This window comes from Erigeron canadensis, chromosome 5 (genome assembly GCF_010389155.1).
Source record: "Erigeron canadensis isolate Cc75 chromosome 5, C_canadensis_v1, whole genome shotgun sequence".
Lineage (NCBI taxonomy): Eukaryota > Viridiplantae > Streptophyta > Magnoliopsida > Asterales > Asteraceae > Erigeron > Erigeron canadensis.
In genome coordinates this window covers 899,283-917,770 of record NC_057765.1, presented here as the reverse complement: position 1 = coordinate 917,770, position 18,488 = coordinate 899,283, and the positions used below count along the sequence as shown (strand labels likewise).

General features: G+C 32.0%; 2 protein-coding genes and 1 long non-coding RNA gene across 3 annotated transcripts; 2 read left to right on the top strand and 1 right to left on the bottom strand.

The window, feature by feature from the left end:
* The first annotated feature begins 297 nt into the window (after positions 1-297).
* On the top strand, positions 298-2,178 carry LOC122600926 (transcription factor RAX2-like). Its single transcript, XM_043773705.1, has 3 exons — positions 298-504; positions 817-946; positions 1,621-2,178. Exons 1-3 carry the CDS (start codon positions 369-371, stop codon positions 2,126-2,128), a joined length of 774 nt encoding a protein of 257 aa, XP_043629640.1. The 5' UTR covers positions 298-368; the 3' UTR covers positions 2,129-2,178.
* Positions 2,179-6,361: 4,183 nt separating this feature from the next.
* Positions 6,362-11,527, bottom strand: LOC122599423 (probable LRR receptor-like serine/threonine-protein kinase At4g29180). The gene is made up of 12 exons (XM_043771933.1): positions 11,452-11,527; positions 10,086-11,120; positions 9,766-9,904; positions 9,598-9,669; positions 9,445-9,516; positions 8,961-9,041; positions 8,646-8,794; positions 8,066-8,283; positions 7,835-7,961; positions 7,695-7,757; positions 7,401-7,590; positions 6,362-6,800 (listed from the first exon to the last, which is right to left on the bottom strand). The coding sequence occupies exons 1-12, from the start codon at positions 11,525-11,527 to the stop codon at positions 6,362-6,364; spliced, it is 2,661 nt and encodes an 886-aa protein (XP_043627868.1).
* A 5,214-nt stretch (positions 11,528-16,741) lies between these two features.
* On the top strand, positions 16,742-18,436 carry LOC122602166. The gene is made up of 2 exons (XR_006324167.1): positions 16,742-17,074; positions 17,785-18,436. It is a non-coding gene; the product is annotated as an uncharacterized LOC122602166 (long non-coding RNA).
* Positions 18,437-18,488: the final 52 nt, after the last annotated feature.

Sequence of the window (18,488 nt, the reverse complement as noted above, 5' to 3'; positions counted from 1 at the left end):
ACCTTTTATTTTTTCTAATTTTTACGAAAGATGACCCACCTAAAACAAAGACAAAGTATAACGTTTCAAAAAGTCAACCAGTAATATCACTTTAGTAATTGGACAAAGTCACCAATCACCATATCTTATTTTTACTTCATTTTTAAAAAGGTTAGACCAAGTTCACTTGTTCATTTTCTAACATATTATATAGATAAAATATTTTCTCACATTCACACACACACACATATATATATATATATATATACAGTGGTATCAACTATCAAGGCCATATATATAGGAAGTGGTAACTATATAAGTCTATAACTTCATCTTGAAGAAAAAGTTCCATATAAGCTAGCTAGATTTTAGGGCTTATAATATACAAGATGGGTAGGTCTCCATGTTGTGATAAAACAAAACTGAAGAGAGGACCATGGTCACCTGAAGAAGATTCCATCCTTAGAAATCATATTCAAAACCATGGCACTGGTGGCAATTGGATTTCCTTGCCTCATAAAGCAGGTGATATATCTCTCGAACTCTATCGATTTCTTTCTCAAACACACACAAAATCCTTAATTAATTTCTTTGTTCTTGATGATGAAGTTTTATAAAGTCCAATTTGTTTTTTTCATACTTTGATTGAATTATTAATGTGGATATATCTTGTACCTCTTTTATAGCTACGCTAAGCTAGTCTTATGTATAAAGTTGTCATTTCTATATTTTTCATCCATTTTTTAATCCTATTAATTATAGCTAGTGGCGAAACTTGTTGTCTGCTTGCCTTCTACTGCTCCCAAGTAAAATGGTTTTTTTTTTTTGACGTGTTAGGGCTTAAACGATGTGGGAAAAGCTGTCGGTTGAGATGGCTAAACTATCTAAGACCCGATATAAAGCTAGGAGGATTTACCGAAGAAGAAGACGATATTATCTCATCTCTCTATGCGAATATTGGAAGCAGGTTGGTGTTTGTTTCTTATAATTATAGTCTCGTCAGACTGTTAGTTTAAGGGGAGACTTTTTAGATTACTAGTTACTGTTTGTTTTCTTCGTAATACTATTAAAATTTAGAAAAATGATTGCTTGGTATTGACAATCTAGCTAGGAATTGCAAATGTTGAAACAAACAATTGTACTTTACATTTGACTAAGACAATAATAGGATTACAATGTATCTTACGTACCTTGTAAGAAAACTTATATTAATTGGCATATAACATATAAAGAAAACAATTTACACAAAAAGTTATGTAAAAGCAGAAAATCAAGAATTAATGTTAAAAAATCAATACATTTCACAAATTTGTGAATTCATCCTAATTAATAAGCAAATAAACTCACCGCTCACCGTAAGTAGTAGACATGTTTTTCCGGTTTGTAAGAAATAACACTAAATCACTTGGTGACAAAGTTTCTGCTTTCTATATGTCTACCTTATGGAAAGGCATAAGTAGCTAGCTAGACACAAATAATAAACATGTTTGGCTATATATACATAATATTAATGTTGATGCATGATATGCCTTTATAAGGAAAAGACGTATGAAATTCTCCCTTAACTTTATATATATCTTACATACGGAGTATTATGTTAAGATTATTATTATATATTGAAGATTTCATTTAAATTTTTAGGTGGTCTGTCATAGCGTCTCATTTAGAAGGAAGGACCGATAACGATGTCAAGAATCACTGGAACACCAAATTAAAGAAGAAACTAATGGCATCACATAACTCTACCATCACTACTACTACTACAAGTAGCGTTACCTCCATCAATCCAATGCAATTCGGCTCAACTCCAACGTTTCTACCAAAACAAGAAGTAGTCGATCACATTCCACACATTGTAAATAATAATAACCACATTGTGGATTACTACATGACAACGGATTATCAACAACCGATGATATCAAGTTCATATAGTTGTGGTTTAATTAATGTTAATTCATCGTCTTCTCAAGAGAATCACGGTCTGTCATCTCCTAGTGCATTCTTGATGGAAAATGAATATGCTACTTGGTCTGAAAATAGTGGTGAAGCGACGACGACGGACTCCATTGATGATATTTTTACAGGATTTGATTTCAGACAACTGCTTGGTGAAGTTGCTAATTTTAACTATTCATCTCAAATTGGATAAAATATGTTTAATTAGATGGACACTTATACGTAGTGTTATATATATATATATGAGACCACTAGGCATTTTTACAGCTTTAATTCTGTAGTATTACTGTTTTATATTTATATTATAAGCTTTGATTATATATACCAATGTATATATAGGAGTAGTATTTATATAGATAAAGTTGAGTGTAATCGTATATGACAAATCGTTTAATTTTGTGGTTATCATTTTCTCACTTGTAATCGTATACACTTATTTTCTCACTTTTAATACGTGTAGTTAATCCCTAAATTTTACTTTTATATATCAGTCGTCCTGGTATATATCGATCTCCGTCTATTTGTCGTTAAATGGCCTTTGTCAACTTTCTCACGTGCATTTAACGTGAAGGTAAAATGATTTTTTCTCCTCCCTTTAAATATTTGAAATGAACATATAAAATGATTTTTTACTGGTGACTAGTTCTAAAAAATTTGCTCGAGAACTTAACCCCGCCGATCGAATTGTTACCTAGCTAGCTTCAAACATCCTTAGGGAATTTACACTAAATACCAAGTGCCTATTTCTTTTTTTTGTGATATATATATATAGAAACAAAAGTTACCAAACAAATTAGTTGTAGGCTTGCAGCTATTCCTTGTTGTCATGATTAAACTAAATAATGTCTTGATATTGATTGTCATTGTACTAGAGACGAGGTTCAAAATGAATTCTTGCAATTATTTTTTACAAAAGTTCTTGTAGAAACGTGTCAGCTTTGATGTGAAATGGTTGTTGATGTTGGTATTAGTTGAAGTTCGGCTTATAAGCTCGAGGTTGAGCTCGAAAATGATAAAAACTCAGCCCGATTGAGTTTGAGCTCGATCTAAGCTCAAATGACTCAATAAAAACTCGACTGAAATTAAGGAAATTTAAAAGAACTAATTTATTAAATATATTCTATGTACAAAAAATTGTATTTCGTAATTAAATTATTTAACCTCGTGTAATATTTATCATTTTTAATTTTCACTCTAGATTTAACAAATTAATTGCTCCTGTTATTTAAACAGCATTTCCTAACATAATGAAATGAGATTTTATTTACATAGTAAGAAAACCATATGATGATATAAAGATGTTGAAATAAAATAGAGTTTTAGTCTCGAGTGGCCAAGAATGTTTCACTAAACCTGCTATGCGGGGCCCCGGGGGAGTTTACTTCAAGGTCTCAAGTTCAAGCCTTGGTAGGTTCTTCTCGACGGTATTTTCCAATAAAAAATGTGGTATGATAAGAAAGGTTATTTAATAAGTGCGGGACCCTTTCGTTATACAATTAACACACATAATACACATCTGAGATAAAATTCACTCATAAAAAAAATAATATAGAGACAAGGAGCCTAAGGAACATATACATATAATTTTTCTAAATAGTAAAGATTAACGAAACATATATATTGAAAAAAAAAAAGTTGTGGGGCCAGAGATGGATGACCAATGAGAAAAGTTATTTCTTTACTCTTTTAGACCAGTCAAAGTGGTCCAATATTTACTAGAAATATTCAAAGATTTTCCGATGAAAAACCATGTACTACAAACTACATAATATCAAGATTTACTCCCTCAAGGTCCCACATGCGGTTTTGTACTATTGTACAAAAAAATTATTTGTAATTATATTTTTATTAATATGAAAGGTATGGGGTAAGAAATGAACCGGAAAACCGAAAAACCGGTTCAAACCGCGTGATCCGAAACTGAAAAATTCAAAACTAAAAAAAACGAAACCCGAAAAAACCGAAAACAAAAAAACCGATGTTTTCAATATTCTTGCGGTTAACCGAACCGAACCAAATTTTTATATATGTCTACATATAATCATATATATGTATATTTACACATATGTATTATATGAATACATTATTTACATATCTATTTAGTTAATCTTTTGTATTTGTTGCCTAAAATATTAACAATTTTTACTAACTTTTTTTCACAATCTATGATTAGTTTTGGATAATCTAAGTAATTTTGTTATATGTATACGTACTCCTTTTAATAAAAAGTTGTTAACTTTGTTTAAAATATTTATCAAAAATATTAGTAATATCATATAGAAGACATTTTAAGTAGTAAATCATAATACTCTTGAATAGAAACTTGTATTACATAAATATAACGTTAGAAAAAAAGTAATTCAAAGTTAGATATAATGTATACTATTTATAAAACAAAATATTTAAATAACTATTTTACATCAAAATATTAAGTAATACAATGTAAATTGACTATTATAATTGAAAACTTAAACTTTATATTAGTACAACTTTAATAAATGGTTAACCGAAAATGAAACCAAAATTAACCGATTTTTCGGGTAATCGAAATTAACAGTTTGAAATTTCTAACTAACCGAACCGAACCGTTTACAGCCCTACTGAAAGGTACAATAACATATGTCTATATGGAGACATGCATGCTATTCTGCTACAATATTTGATTCTCCGTGTGACAAAGATAAAAATTTTAATTCGAGACAAAAAAAATAATAAAAAAAAATACAGTACTAGCTAGCTTGTCATATATAAAGGTCATATATGAAATGACAATTTAATTACGAGTACTAGATTTCCATGTATAATTAAGACATTTGATACAATTGAAGAAAACACAATATTATTACTGCTAGGAATTAATTTGATTCTTATTTCGAAATTTCCAAAAAGACCACCATTAATTTAAAACAGAGAACCGACCACCATTTGATTATTATGTCGTAACATGGAGACCATGGATCCATTATTTGATCGCTACATCAAGGTGCTCGATTTGACGAGATGTCTAGTTGAGTCCAATTCGATAGTCTTTCGATCGCCCGTATATCAACTGTGGAAGTTACAATCCCCGGCCCATACAAACGTAATGCATGTGTCTTGCCGATCTTTTAGTAGTCTTCAAGAAGTAAATATCCATCTAAAAATGATCACAATTGAAATAGGTGTAATCTATTAATGTGTACGTATGCCCATGTTTAAATATATGCGGGTTGCTACAAAAAATTCTGTAGCAACTTCTGCAATTGTTGGTTAATGTGTTCTTGATCCTCATTAAAAGTCTCTAACCTTTAGTGAACTTTTATATATGACGACCAAACTTATTGCTTTTTTTTTTTGTTACTTCTCCAAAAAAATGAGGACGGGTGTTAATTGGGTTTGCCTCCGTCAATGGCCACCCCTCTTATTTTGTATTTTATATTAGTTAGGATCAAAATAAGTTCGATTTTTGTGGTTTGTTGTATGTTGTGTTTTTTGGTTTCTCACTAGCCAAGTTGTTACTTTAAATGTACGTACATCTAACAATACGCTAGCCAAAAGGTAAAACCTATACTACGTGACTAAAATATGCAACCTGTAATTTTCGTTTAGACTCGAACTTCTTTATCTTGAGATAGAATTGAACTATATGACATTTTTCTATCGTATTTAAAGATTTCGCGATATGATAACCTAGACGATTTTTAAGTCGATATAATTTACAGCAAAAGTAAATATATATAAAATCATTAATGCTAATACTCGTACGATGTACGGTAACTATATAGATTGTATCATAAATAAACTCGAATATGCCTTATACATGATTCGTGAGTATGAAATAAATTTTATAGTTAAAGTAAATTGATGATCGAAGGTAATTAAATTATAATACACACTAATGATAAATATAATGTATGTGTAGTTAGAATTTTGGATTTACCTTGAATTTTTACAACCACATCAAAATCGAAACTTGTAAACATAGTGGATGATGACAAATATCCTTGTGATTCCGGATCGTAAACTCAAAATTTTCAAGTCTTCATGTTAATTACTTATTATAATTAATATAAATAATAGGTTAATCCTGTTTTAGTTTATTGTAGATAGTTGTCATTTGTCAACGGCTTGCAAAGCGTAGCCAAGGCCATTCTTAACACCTGAAACCTTATGACTAAGGCCTACTAGCTGTGTGAGGCCCATTTACACTTTTTCAATATAAATAAACAACCTTGTGTTCTGGTGAAAAACTCGAGTACATTATGAAGATATTACGACAGAAACTTTGTTCCAAAAATCACTCGATATATATCATTATCATTAATATACATTTATTCTTTATCTATTCTTCACTCAGATAAGATTAAAATACATTTATTCTTTTTTTTTTGGACAACGTACAATAGTCATTTCACTTTCTTTGTTCACAGTTTACAATATGGTTTCCCTATCTACCGGATGGAGCGGTCATTAGGTCAAAATCCATTGAAAAGACCTCGGGCGAATGGTCCATTCTTAACCCAACCATCTTTTGGCTCCCATGGTTCACCTGATTTTTGGGACCACGGGCCAATTCCATCTCCAAACATGACTTTAACCCAGTCAAAACCTCACTCATTGTCACCCTTTGGGTAGACTTGGCTCGTGTGCATGCAACCGATAATTCAATGGCTTTCCATACAGAGTCTAAGTTAAAATCACCTTCCATTTGTTCATCTACGATACTTGTGATATCGCCATGCTCAAGATACGGTGTAACATATTGTATAATGTGTGTATGATAAGTGGTCTTTATTATTGCAGGTTGGCCTGTAATGAGCTCTAAAAGAACTATACCAAAACTGTATACATCACTCTTTTCATTCAGATTGCGAGATTCACGATACCTAAATGAATACAAAGATATCATATGTTATTAATAATGCAACGTGATGCCTATGCTTTAACTTGAAACATGTTATACAGATAAATCTATTAACGGATGGAGTAGAGTCAGGTGAGCCCGAAATACTTTCTAATTTGTTACCGAATTACTTAAAACCTCTATAGATAGTTAGTGTGTAAAGTATGATTGTTTTTACAATTTCAATACAATCTAAACTTTATGGCCAATATAGATATTTATATGCCTAAAAGATGAACTTTTGGCATGTCTCGGTCCCTTTCTCCTATTTGACGTTTATAAAAGAAAAAATCATTTGACTCATTTCATATGTAAAGATAAAATGTAACCCAAAATGATCGCTTACAGGTAAACGGGCCAGAATTGTTACATTTGATGGCATTGTAAACAGAATCGAATCATGGAGGACGGGGAGGTGAAGACATCCCTCTAATTAATGTAAATGCTAAAAAATTTAGAATACTAGCAATTACTATTTGCCCTTTCGTGTGTATAGTTTCCAACTTTGTCACTGAATGTAAACCATATCCCATAGTAATCTAATTCAACTGTAAACTAAATCTGTGTCAGGTCAAAAACTTACTCAGGATCAAGATAACCCGGCGTGCCAGTAACCTCTGCAAAGATGTGAGTAGTTTGATCATCAGGAAGACCTTTGGAAAGACCGAAATCTGCTATTTTAGCAACCAAATTTTCATTAAGAAGGATGTTGGCTGACTTCACGTCTCTATGAATTATTGCCGGTCTGCAACCATGGTGTAAATATTCCAATCCTACAATTAATATTGTGGGTTATACCTTTTTCACCATCAAATAAAAGAAAAGTATAAATGAGTAGCTTTACAACAGTTTAGAGTTAAGTTGAATAAATATGAACCTTGTGCAGCATCTATTGCTATCTTGAGTCTCATTTCCCAACTCAATGGGTGAAGATTTCTATCTGCAATAAAACATAACAATTCAGTTGTTAGCATAACATAAAAAGTTTGAAAACCCAGAATGTAATGTTATAAGTACCTGAGATATAGCTTTTGAGGTTTCCATTAGCCATGTACTCATAGACTAGCGCCATCTTGTTATTGTCGTGAGAATAACCCACAAAAGAGGCCAAATTTCTATGGTGAACCCTCATTAAGAGCTCCGCCTGCATTTATACAATTAGAATTGCTTACATGATCGCGAGAGATAAGGGCCTTTGCGTCTTAATATAAGTTACTAGTTTTCAAGGGAAGTCAACAAATAGCATACCTCATTTTGAAATTCTTTGTATCCTTGAGACGATGATGCAGAGAGTAATTTAACTGCAACTTGGCTGCCATTTTTCAAGCGACCAAGATAAACAGTTCCAAATCCTCCCTTCCCAATAGCCGTTTGAAAGTTATTAGTCATGTTAGCCACTTCAGCATACGTAAATTGCCTGTTGTTGGATTCCAAAGCTCTACCTTCTTCATTTGAGTTACCCTTTACTATATCCAAAAACAAGATTTGCTCGAAAAGTATCTTGAAAAAGAACACGAAACCCTTTTCATCTCATTTCTAATTTGGTCACTGGACTTCAGTAGTGTTTCTAAAACCATTCAATCTTCAAAGTAATCAAAAAGGCTGTAAAATGGCAACATTTTACAAGTTTCTGTTGAAATATACCTAAAGTAATTAATTTTTACAAATGAGGTAGTTTTAGTACCGGTATTTTAAAGTCCAGTGATGATGTGTAGATATAATGAGTAAAATGTTGCTATTTACTGTTATTTGGCAACAAGAAAATAAAATAAAATTGCTGTTTATCTTGCATGAATACATAATTATAAGATAAAGGAGAACAAATTACTGGTTTTTCTTTTGCTTCTGTATCTCAAAATGATGAATAATAGAAGTAACAGGATCAAAGACGTTAGTACTGATACAATAATAGGAACTGCAATCTTTTTCTTCTTACTTTGGCAAGAGCCCGAGTCACAAAGGTTTTGGCTATCCACACTGTAGTAAATTGCGCATTTGGAAGAAAAGAACACGTTAAAACTCACAAGTTAAGGTTAGTTAAGATAAACAGTTTGTCGGTATTCTGTAACTTCTTTTTGAAGGAAACTTTATTCTGTAACTAATGCTCGATTCCAATTATAACTAAATCTAGAAAGGACCAAACCTTAATATGAGCAATCCAGCTTTTGATCTCTCCAAAAGAGACCGCGATACATAGCCTGATAGTTGATTTCCCCGTAAGTTCCTGAAAGTAAAAGAAACAATGTGTTAATGTAACTTCAGGTTAATGCCTATATAACGTCTTCCTGTGGATGATCTCATCTATATTCTTCGCAAAATTATGGAGCCCTGTCAAGTATTGAATGTGTATCACACCATAGACAGAGGGCTCATGAAACTCATGTGGGATTTGGCCCGTTTACTTATGAATGGATTGATATATTCAAGTTATGTCACACTAAAGGTGTTTGAGGTCAAAGCAGCTCAGCAAGTTTCATATGCACACTAAATTACCCATTACCCACGCAACCATTTTGCCACCATTACATGTATGTAAATTACATCAAATACATACTTTGAATGAAACAAACGACGATCCTATATTCTGAAGGCATATATTTGAGCAATCATCACATTAATGAACTTACAAAAACTTCAAAAATGAAAGCTTTTCCAGGAAGTCTGGTATTGGCCCAGTCAAACTGTTGTTCGATAGATCCCTGATAACACAACATGCAAAATATCACTACAAAACACAAGGAAAGAAAATACATATATGCTATAGAAGTATGGGCACTTACAATGTTTCTAGTGATGAAAGATTTGCTAAGGAAGCAGCTACTTGGCCGGTTAAATCACTTGTGGAAAGATTTCTGATATCACATTGAAAAGGCTAGTAAATACTTTACATGCGTTTTTTAAAAGATGGTGAAGATGTTTGATTATCAAAGAACCAATTACCAACTTACATGGATATGATTTGAGGGGGACTCGAATTAGTATAGTTGCACAATACACCTTCCCATGAGTATTTTTTAGGGCCACAGGGATCTCCTACCCAATTTCTGTTCACTTTGTAGGTTGTTCTAAAGTTGTGAATTGCATCAACTGTTTAAATAGCAACAACCAAAAGTGAGATTAGCACATTTCGGTATTTTTGAAGTTTAATACACATTTCGGTCTTTTTGAAGTTTGAACATATATGAGAAAAAACAGGTCTCAAAAAGCCAATTTCACTTTCATATAAGTATTGCAACAGATTTCAGGAAGACTAGAGAAGAAAGCATACCGTCTCTACTAATTGTCGCCAGGTCTGTGAACTCCTGAACCCGATAAATCTCGATAGCATTTAGAATGGGTACCGCATTTTCACTACCACTTCTTTGAATGGAAATCTTGTGCTCGTTTCCCACCAACGCTCTGGAACTGTAAAATGTAGATGCATAGTAAGCATGAGGACTCACATTTCCAAATAGTTGAACTTTGTTCCAAGAAACATTAAACTGTCGTGTCTGGTTCCTTCCTGGCATTACTAAGTCGGCAAAGTACATGTAGATGTAGAACTTCGATTTTGGGTCAGAAACGTTCCAGCTAAACTCTAAAGACTCGGTTCCATTTTTGGGTGTGGCCCCCGTTTGCATGACTTCATTGGGTGCTCTATAACCATTTCCACTTATATCTATATCTACAGATGTGTGCAACGAATCCCATGCTGGAGAATTGTAAGGAGACCAAATTCGGTCATACATATCATCTGCATATCGACCTGTCCCATTAGTGTAGCCAATGTCCAATCTTTGAAACACAACTAATGACCCAGAAATTCCAGGTTCAATATTGTAAATTGACCTATTAAGTGGCCTTAGCTCCAATACTGAAATAAAGGGAACACCTTGTCCTATGTTCACAAGACAAACGCTTAAAGTATCTTCGAACGCAACTCCAATGATTTCTGTGATAACAACATCAGAAGCGTTTACAAATTTGACTGATTCCCAAAGGTTTACACCGAGGTAAAGATCAAACTCAGGGAGTTTATTTTCTCCATCATAGTTTCCATACATGAAAGTAGCGCGAATCAGATTTAAGCTGGTTTTCCCACCAATGGGTCTTAAGGTGTAACAGTTTTTGTTCCCTTGAGGAAAGGTCCTAAGATCTGAAAAAGCCCGTGGGAGCATTGGGTTGTTCGGGTATCTATATTCTAAGGACATGTTCCTATTCTCTCCTGTGCTTATAAATGGTCCATCAGAAGTATAACTTATACCCGTTTCAAGATCCACAAAGTTCATATCCTCCGGTGAGCCACAATCAATGCTTATAAAACCTATACAATATGACAATTCAACCATATAAGATATAAAAAAGTTGGCATACAGACTATAACTTAATTAGTTTAGTCGATAACACATGTTTACATCATCATAGTCAAAATTTCACTAGTGACGTTAAAGATACATTGAACAAGTTATTTAGTCAATGAACCTTATGGATAACTATGTTATTAATCAAATCATAATACAGTGCTACATTAGCTAGGTTAAACCCTACTGGACACTAAGCCTGTCTATACATTTTAGCTGAGCCAACTATACAAAAGTATATTACGGAGAATCTAAAAAACAGAAAAGCGAAAACATTGTTTGGATATGGCTAACCTGTTTGAAGCTGTGCATGAACATGAGCAAACCACGCAGCAACACTGAAAACGAACAAATGGAGAAAGAATGCCATTCTTCGCTACCAACCTCTCTCCCTTTAGGTTTTGAGCACTATATGGGACGTAGACTATTAAACAGTTAACAACTGAAAAAAGTGGAAGTTGTTAAAATGACAGCCAATCTAAACTAAGTACTAATTACAAGATGCTAACTGAACATGGTTAGTGCATGGGATGAAAAAAGTTACAGTCAAATCAAAACCGAAGTAAGCCAAAGTTGGAACTGAACACCAAACCAAAAACACCTTATAGGTACTGGTATTGGGATCGGGATTTCAGTATTTTCCCATCTAGTACCAAATTCACTGGATTGTCATGAAGTCCAATGAAATTTTGACATACATGACAAGCAATAAAAAAAAACTGTCCAGCCAATCTAGTCGAGCTTTGACAGTTTCTATATGGTTCAAAGGTTGCAAGAGGTTGGCACGAACAAGTCTAGTCCTGCAAATATACAAACCCGCCAAAAATAATCAGATTTATCTACCACAGGCATAGTCTGCCACAAGAAGAAACAGATCATTAAGTTGAACATAATAAAACAACAAGTTGGTATACCAAATTTACAACCGAAATATCAATGAAGAATACCAAATTTAAAACCGACTTATTGTTTTATAACATTCAATGTTATAACTTCATTAATAGTGTCTACAACTTGGTAATTATAGAGCCATTGCATTTTTCACTTTTGGGCACAAGCAACAAACAGAGAAGTTCATTCCGGCCTCTCAAGACGACAAGGAAGCTAGTACTAGTTGTGAACAAAATCTATTAGTTGATATGTATAATTCTTTTTCTTTTTTAACGAGTAGAATTTTAAAACTATGAATTTTCTAACCTATAAACATAATATCTTAATGATCTGTTTCTTTTATTGGCAGATTATACCTATGGTTGATAACATCATGTGATAAAATTTTGGGGTTAGTTGATTTGCAGGACTAGACTTCTTCGTGCCAACTCTTACAACCTTAGAAGTTATATACAGAAACTAACTGTCAAATGATATGTTTAGTACCATCTTTATACTTTATCTCATGTTGGATGTGTATTGGTCAATCAATCACTACTAATGGGTTTTTTTAACCATAAAGTTCAAAAAAAAAAAAAAATAACAAGGAAAAATGAAGACTGCAACTTATAATTCAAATATTCAATAGCTTTTCAAATAGAATCTAAGTTGAAATCCCCTTCCAATTCTTTCATCTATGATACTTGTGATATCACCTTTCTCAAGAAACATGTCGGGTCAAAACGGATATAATATATATAGTTAGGGAAGTGATATCTGTAACATATTTTGGTCATCTACAACAAATATACATATTATACTTCGTATTTTCGTAGTGTACAACTGTATAGAACATACATTGTTATAGATGTCCAAATAATGTTGTATATTTAGCACTCCCTATATAGTTAGTGTGTAATATATGATTGCAATAACTATATTTTTACAAATTTCATTGCAATCTAGACTTTATAACCAAAATACAAAATTATTGATAATAACTACATGTTTTTCATAATTACTAAAAATTGTGATTACTGACGGTTACTTAATCCAACTGGCATATGGTAAAAAGAATAAAAACCATTAACCACCAAAATGTAATTTTTTTTTTTACTGGTACCAAAATGTAACGTTTTAAATACTTGGAGATGTAGCTTTTTAGATTTCTGTTAGCAATGTACTTATAGACAAGTGCTATCTTGTTATCATCGTAAGAATATCCCATAAAAAAAACTAGTTTTACGATTATTATCAATTAGATGTAGACAAGCTTAACATCTTTATTTGTCAAATTATTAAAACTTGTATCAATGTGCATTTTGTGTTCGTTTACTTCCAGAAGTTATATGGTGTCCGTCGTATCAATTGATCAATTATTCATTTATTCAGTGTGTTAATTGGCTCAAAACTAGTCAATTGTTCACTTGGTTCCTCCTAGTTATATATAGTTGACCCAAATAGAATATATTACATCCATTTAACTCAATATCGTTTTCAAAGGATAACTTAGTTATCATTATCAATAAATTAATGTTTAAGATGTTACAATCTTTTTAAGTCATTGTTTTCATGTATTTTACCTAATAGAATGATAGAAACAGACATTTCGCAGCATGAAGATTTTTTTATCAAAATACTACCAGTCTACCATATTAGTTTGGAACTTTGGATTTAGTGACATTTAACTACTTGTTACCATTCAATTATTTAAAAAAAAAAAAAAAAAAAGTAGGAATTCCCTTTTTTTTTTTTTTTTGTTTTTGTCTTTTTTTTGTTATCTCGTGTTTGTGGCAACATTAGGCGTCACTTGGTAACTACTTCATTTGATTGAATAAGTATTGACACATTTTAACCTTCACACATGTCAAAGTTTGATTGGGTACATTTTTGCCAACAATTGATAGATCAGCGACTACACCCTTATCCCTTAATGACAAGGGTGTAGTGCCAATAGTTTAGCAAATTGGTAAGTTTGGCAAATTTTAAGCCAATGAGAAAGAGCCATGTATCCAAACTAAAAACAAGCCAATTTTTGCCAATTTGTTGGCAAAAAATGTGGTGTAGCTTTGCCAATCTGCCAAAACTTGCTGATTAAATTTGCCATGAAAAACTTGCCATGCACAAAAAAACAAAAAAAAAGGTTATGAAAATTGTTCTCAACGTTCACTAGCATCGGTCAAAACATGCCGATAGAAATTGCCAAAAACTAGCCAATTGAACTTGCCAAAAGTAGCCGATACAAGTGTTATAGGCTTGCTGATTTACCGATATTTACCGATGCTTTTTGCCGATAAAACAAGCCGACTACACCTTGCCCCTTAGTTCACTCAATTGTAGACTTATCACTCCAACACCCTTGCCCCTTTGTTCACTCAATTGAAGAAGTATCACTGCAACACACAAAAAGCAACCAAAAGCAATACATTAAAAAAAAAAAAAAAAAAAAAAATCAACAATCCCATATAATCGTTTTGTATTCCACGGAAAAACACAAACAAAAATAGGCCATATTAATTTATCTTAATAATTTGATATTTGAATCTGAATATCACTTCTGGATATTAATAGGTGATTCAAAAGTCTGAAATCCTGATAAAAATTATTGTTTGTTTTTATAAAACGTCTGAATGCTTATATACACCAATTAAATTATGTCAGCTAATAAAAAAATAAGTTATATGTTTGTTGATAATTTTTTTCTTTTATCAATTTATAATTAGTTAAATTATTAATATTATTCTTATAAACACTATTAATTATATAATATCAAATTATCATTCAATAATAATAATAATGATACTAACACGGCATTTTTGAGATTTTTTTTTTTTTTAAGGAAAGGAAAAGAAAATATAAGAAATCTTATCTTTTTGCATTCTTGAGATTTTTTCTTAATAGAAAAGTTAGGGTTTTTTCATCAAAAAACTTTCTGGCCATTTTTGGCCTGATTTGAATGGAAAAGTTCTATGATTATCTTCTCACCCTTTAAACCAAGCTCACACACAAAACCCATGATGATGATGCAATACTGATTGTAGTAGTGGATGAACATGCTGTTAACATGGTTGCGTGCGTGATGGAGACTTAAACCTTTATCCTAGACTACTACCTTATTTTGGAACGGGTGGTTGCAGGTGGTGGTTGCGTGGTGGAAGGGGTGGTTGCAGGTGGTGGTTGCGTGGTGGAAGGTGGTGGTTTCATCCAATCTGATTGTTGAGCTTTTTTTTTCTTTAATTTTTCTTTTCAACTCAAGAATACATTTTTCTCATATAATTTTCTATCCTTTCTTCCCTATCCAATCTTCCCTTTTTTTTTTCTTTTAATAAAAACTCAAGAATAAAGCATAAGGGAAAAATGAGTATGAGACTCTTATGTATCCAATTTTGGTGAAAAACTCCTCACACGCTAATTTTTTTTATATTTTGAATAAATGATTGAGCTCCAACTTTTATGTACTAAAAATTGATATGTGATGCGTTTTTCACCTATGTTGTACTTAAGTTTCTCTCCTTCTCTTTCTTTAAAGAACTTGAGAAGGATGCAGTAGCCTTACTGAAACGAATCCGAAAGTTATCTGTGACTCAAGACATTGGGGCACATGCTTCTTCTCATATTTTTAATAGAATTAGCTTTGCTATAGCTAGAGGTGTGGGAGCCCAGATAGTATCGCGGCTCCCCACTAATTTCTTGTAACTTCTATAAAAATTTAATAAAAGTGTTGTTTTTATATACAAGTAATAATAATAATAATAATAATAATAATAATAATAATAATTTTCATTCAAAATAATAAGAATAATAATGGTAATTGTCAATAATCTATACTCCTTTATAAAAATTATCACACCCTCCATTTTTAGAAATAGTTACACAATTGTTAAATATGAAATTACCAAATTACCCTTAATAAACACCCAATATGAAAAAAAAAATTATAAAATACCAAATGTGCTCGTAATGAATTAATTTACACTCTATACCTCTATTTTAATAATTAACAATTTAAGTTTTATCTTTTAAAAATTTTCACTATTACAATTACATCAATCTACACCATTTGACACCGCCACCACCAATAGTAACATCACCGTCATTACTAGACAGCGTTCTTTACCATCGCCGCTCCATTATGCGTATACCATGCTCTTGATAATAAAACAATATAGTACTGCATTAATGTAGAAATCACAACTACTTTTACCCAAGGTTATAAAACTCTCTCGAGTTGGCCGAGTACCCAAAATAAACTGCTGACTCCCCACCTCGTCGAGCCGAGTCCAAGTCATAAATTATCCATCTTTTATACGGAAAAATGATGATGAAATGCGAATCTAACAACTAATCTAGCGTTTAATCTTCAAGTTTGAATTATTATTTTAATGTTTTTGAACAATTATGTTTATATTTGAAGTTTGGAATATATTTTTAAAGTGATATTACATATAATTTCAAAAATATTTATCTTTGCATATAAACTTACCATCCTAGTTCTCCACGAGTCGAGTCCGGGTCTTCAAAAACTCCCTCCTCCCTCGTCCCTCGCCAAGTCGAATCTAAGTCACGAGTTACCCAACTTGCTTTTACCCCATCCAAATCCAAAACACTTCAATAAAATGAACGGTCATGACTTTTACCCTATCCAAATTACAGCTACCCTTTCTCTATTATCACTTTCTTTTAACTTTTCTTTTCTTTTTCCGTCAATCACAAATTCACCATCAATAATCGCTTGAACAGTAATCATTTTTCCGATTTTTCAAGTCTATGTTTTGCTTTCTCCCATAATCATTTGAACAATAATCAAAAGGTGCTAAGAAGCTGAGGGGATTGAGTTTTTTTTTTTTTTTTTCATTTTTTTTTTCCAATAATAAGAGAGTCAGAGGTAAAAAAAAAAGAGGTATGTAAACCTCTTACCGAATCTGATGTTGATCTGAAAGAAAAACAAACACTTCAAGATCTGGAATCATCTGGCCACAGGTTATTCAGAGTTTTGGCGGGCCAAAAACACCGAAGAATATACCAGTAACCTTTGATAAGATTTGAGGTAAATATACCTGATTCATTTCTTTACCTTTCTATCTACGTAACTGTTATTTCTTTTGGAAAATACTTTATTATTTTTTCTTGTAAATGTTTATCTCTAGAACTCGAATAGAATGGAACTGTATTTTCTATATAACAAAACTTGTCTCAAAAAACTTTTTATTTCAAAGAATGTTTTAGGATCATTCATTAATTTTGTTTTTGATGTTTATTTTAAGAATGCCAATGCTTGTTTCAAGATGTTTCATTTCCCATTTTTTTTAATCTTTAAAGGTTAGTATCAGAATTTTAGTTATTTTTTATTGTATTAATGATTGGGGAATTTTTCTTTCTATAATTGTTTATAATGCTTGTTACAGATTTTTTTTGTTTTTTATTATAAAAGTTTTTTTATTTCAAGAATTTTTTATATTTCCACTATTAGGCGAGGCAAACGAAATATGGGTAAGTATTAAAGAAACATTTTTAGTTTGTTATTTGGCATAGGCGCATAGCTTTGCATCGGTAAACCAGAGTTTTGGTATTTTTTTTAAGTTACCCATTAATTGTTTAAGATGAATCATGACTATTTCGTCAATGAGTAAATAATACAAACGTATCTTGTTATTTTGCATATTTAGTTCACTCATTGGTTTTATATTTTTCGATTGTTTAGAAGTTGCTATGTTTATTGAATAGTTATATGTAACTATAATTTATTTATAATGCAAGACTCATGGCGGATTGGCGGGGTGGATTTGGAAAAGCAAGGGTTTGGATGGAGTCCTTGAGCAATTGTTCAATGGTTGAAAGACCATCTCCATGCACGAGATTTTGTGTTCAAACCTTGGGGAGGACATAAAGAAGTTTTTTCATGAGGGCTTGGCTTGAGTTTACCTAGGTTTAAGTCTGAAGGGGCAGGGTTTACTTTTATTACGTTGAAAGACAACGTATGCTAGACCTCTTGCTGTCGAATCGCGACACGAAGTTTATGTAATGCAAGTTTCTATAAATCCCCGGTTTACATCTTTCAATGAAAAACTAAACCCTTATCATTCAGAAGATCGAAGAGAAAACTCACCTGAATCCATCAGAGGTGAGAATTGAATACATGTATAGCACCCTAAACATATTTAGGGTAGGACTCGAACATGAGACCTATTCTATTTCATAATAGTATAATCCGTACTAATTACTTGGGTCAATGGATAGAGGACATGAAGAATGAGTTTATGGTTTATTAATTCTTCTCTTTCCATAAATAAAGCTGGTTAGTTGGTTCGAAGACATAGTTATATATGTACGTTTGAAAGTCATTTGTTGTTTTATTTTTTGTTCATTTTTAGAGTGTATGATATATATGCATATTGTATTTCATTTCAAATTTTGTTTTTCACTCAATGGTTGGAGTCATTCAATGTTTTCATAAATGTCTG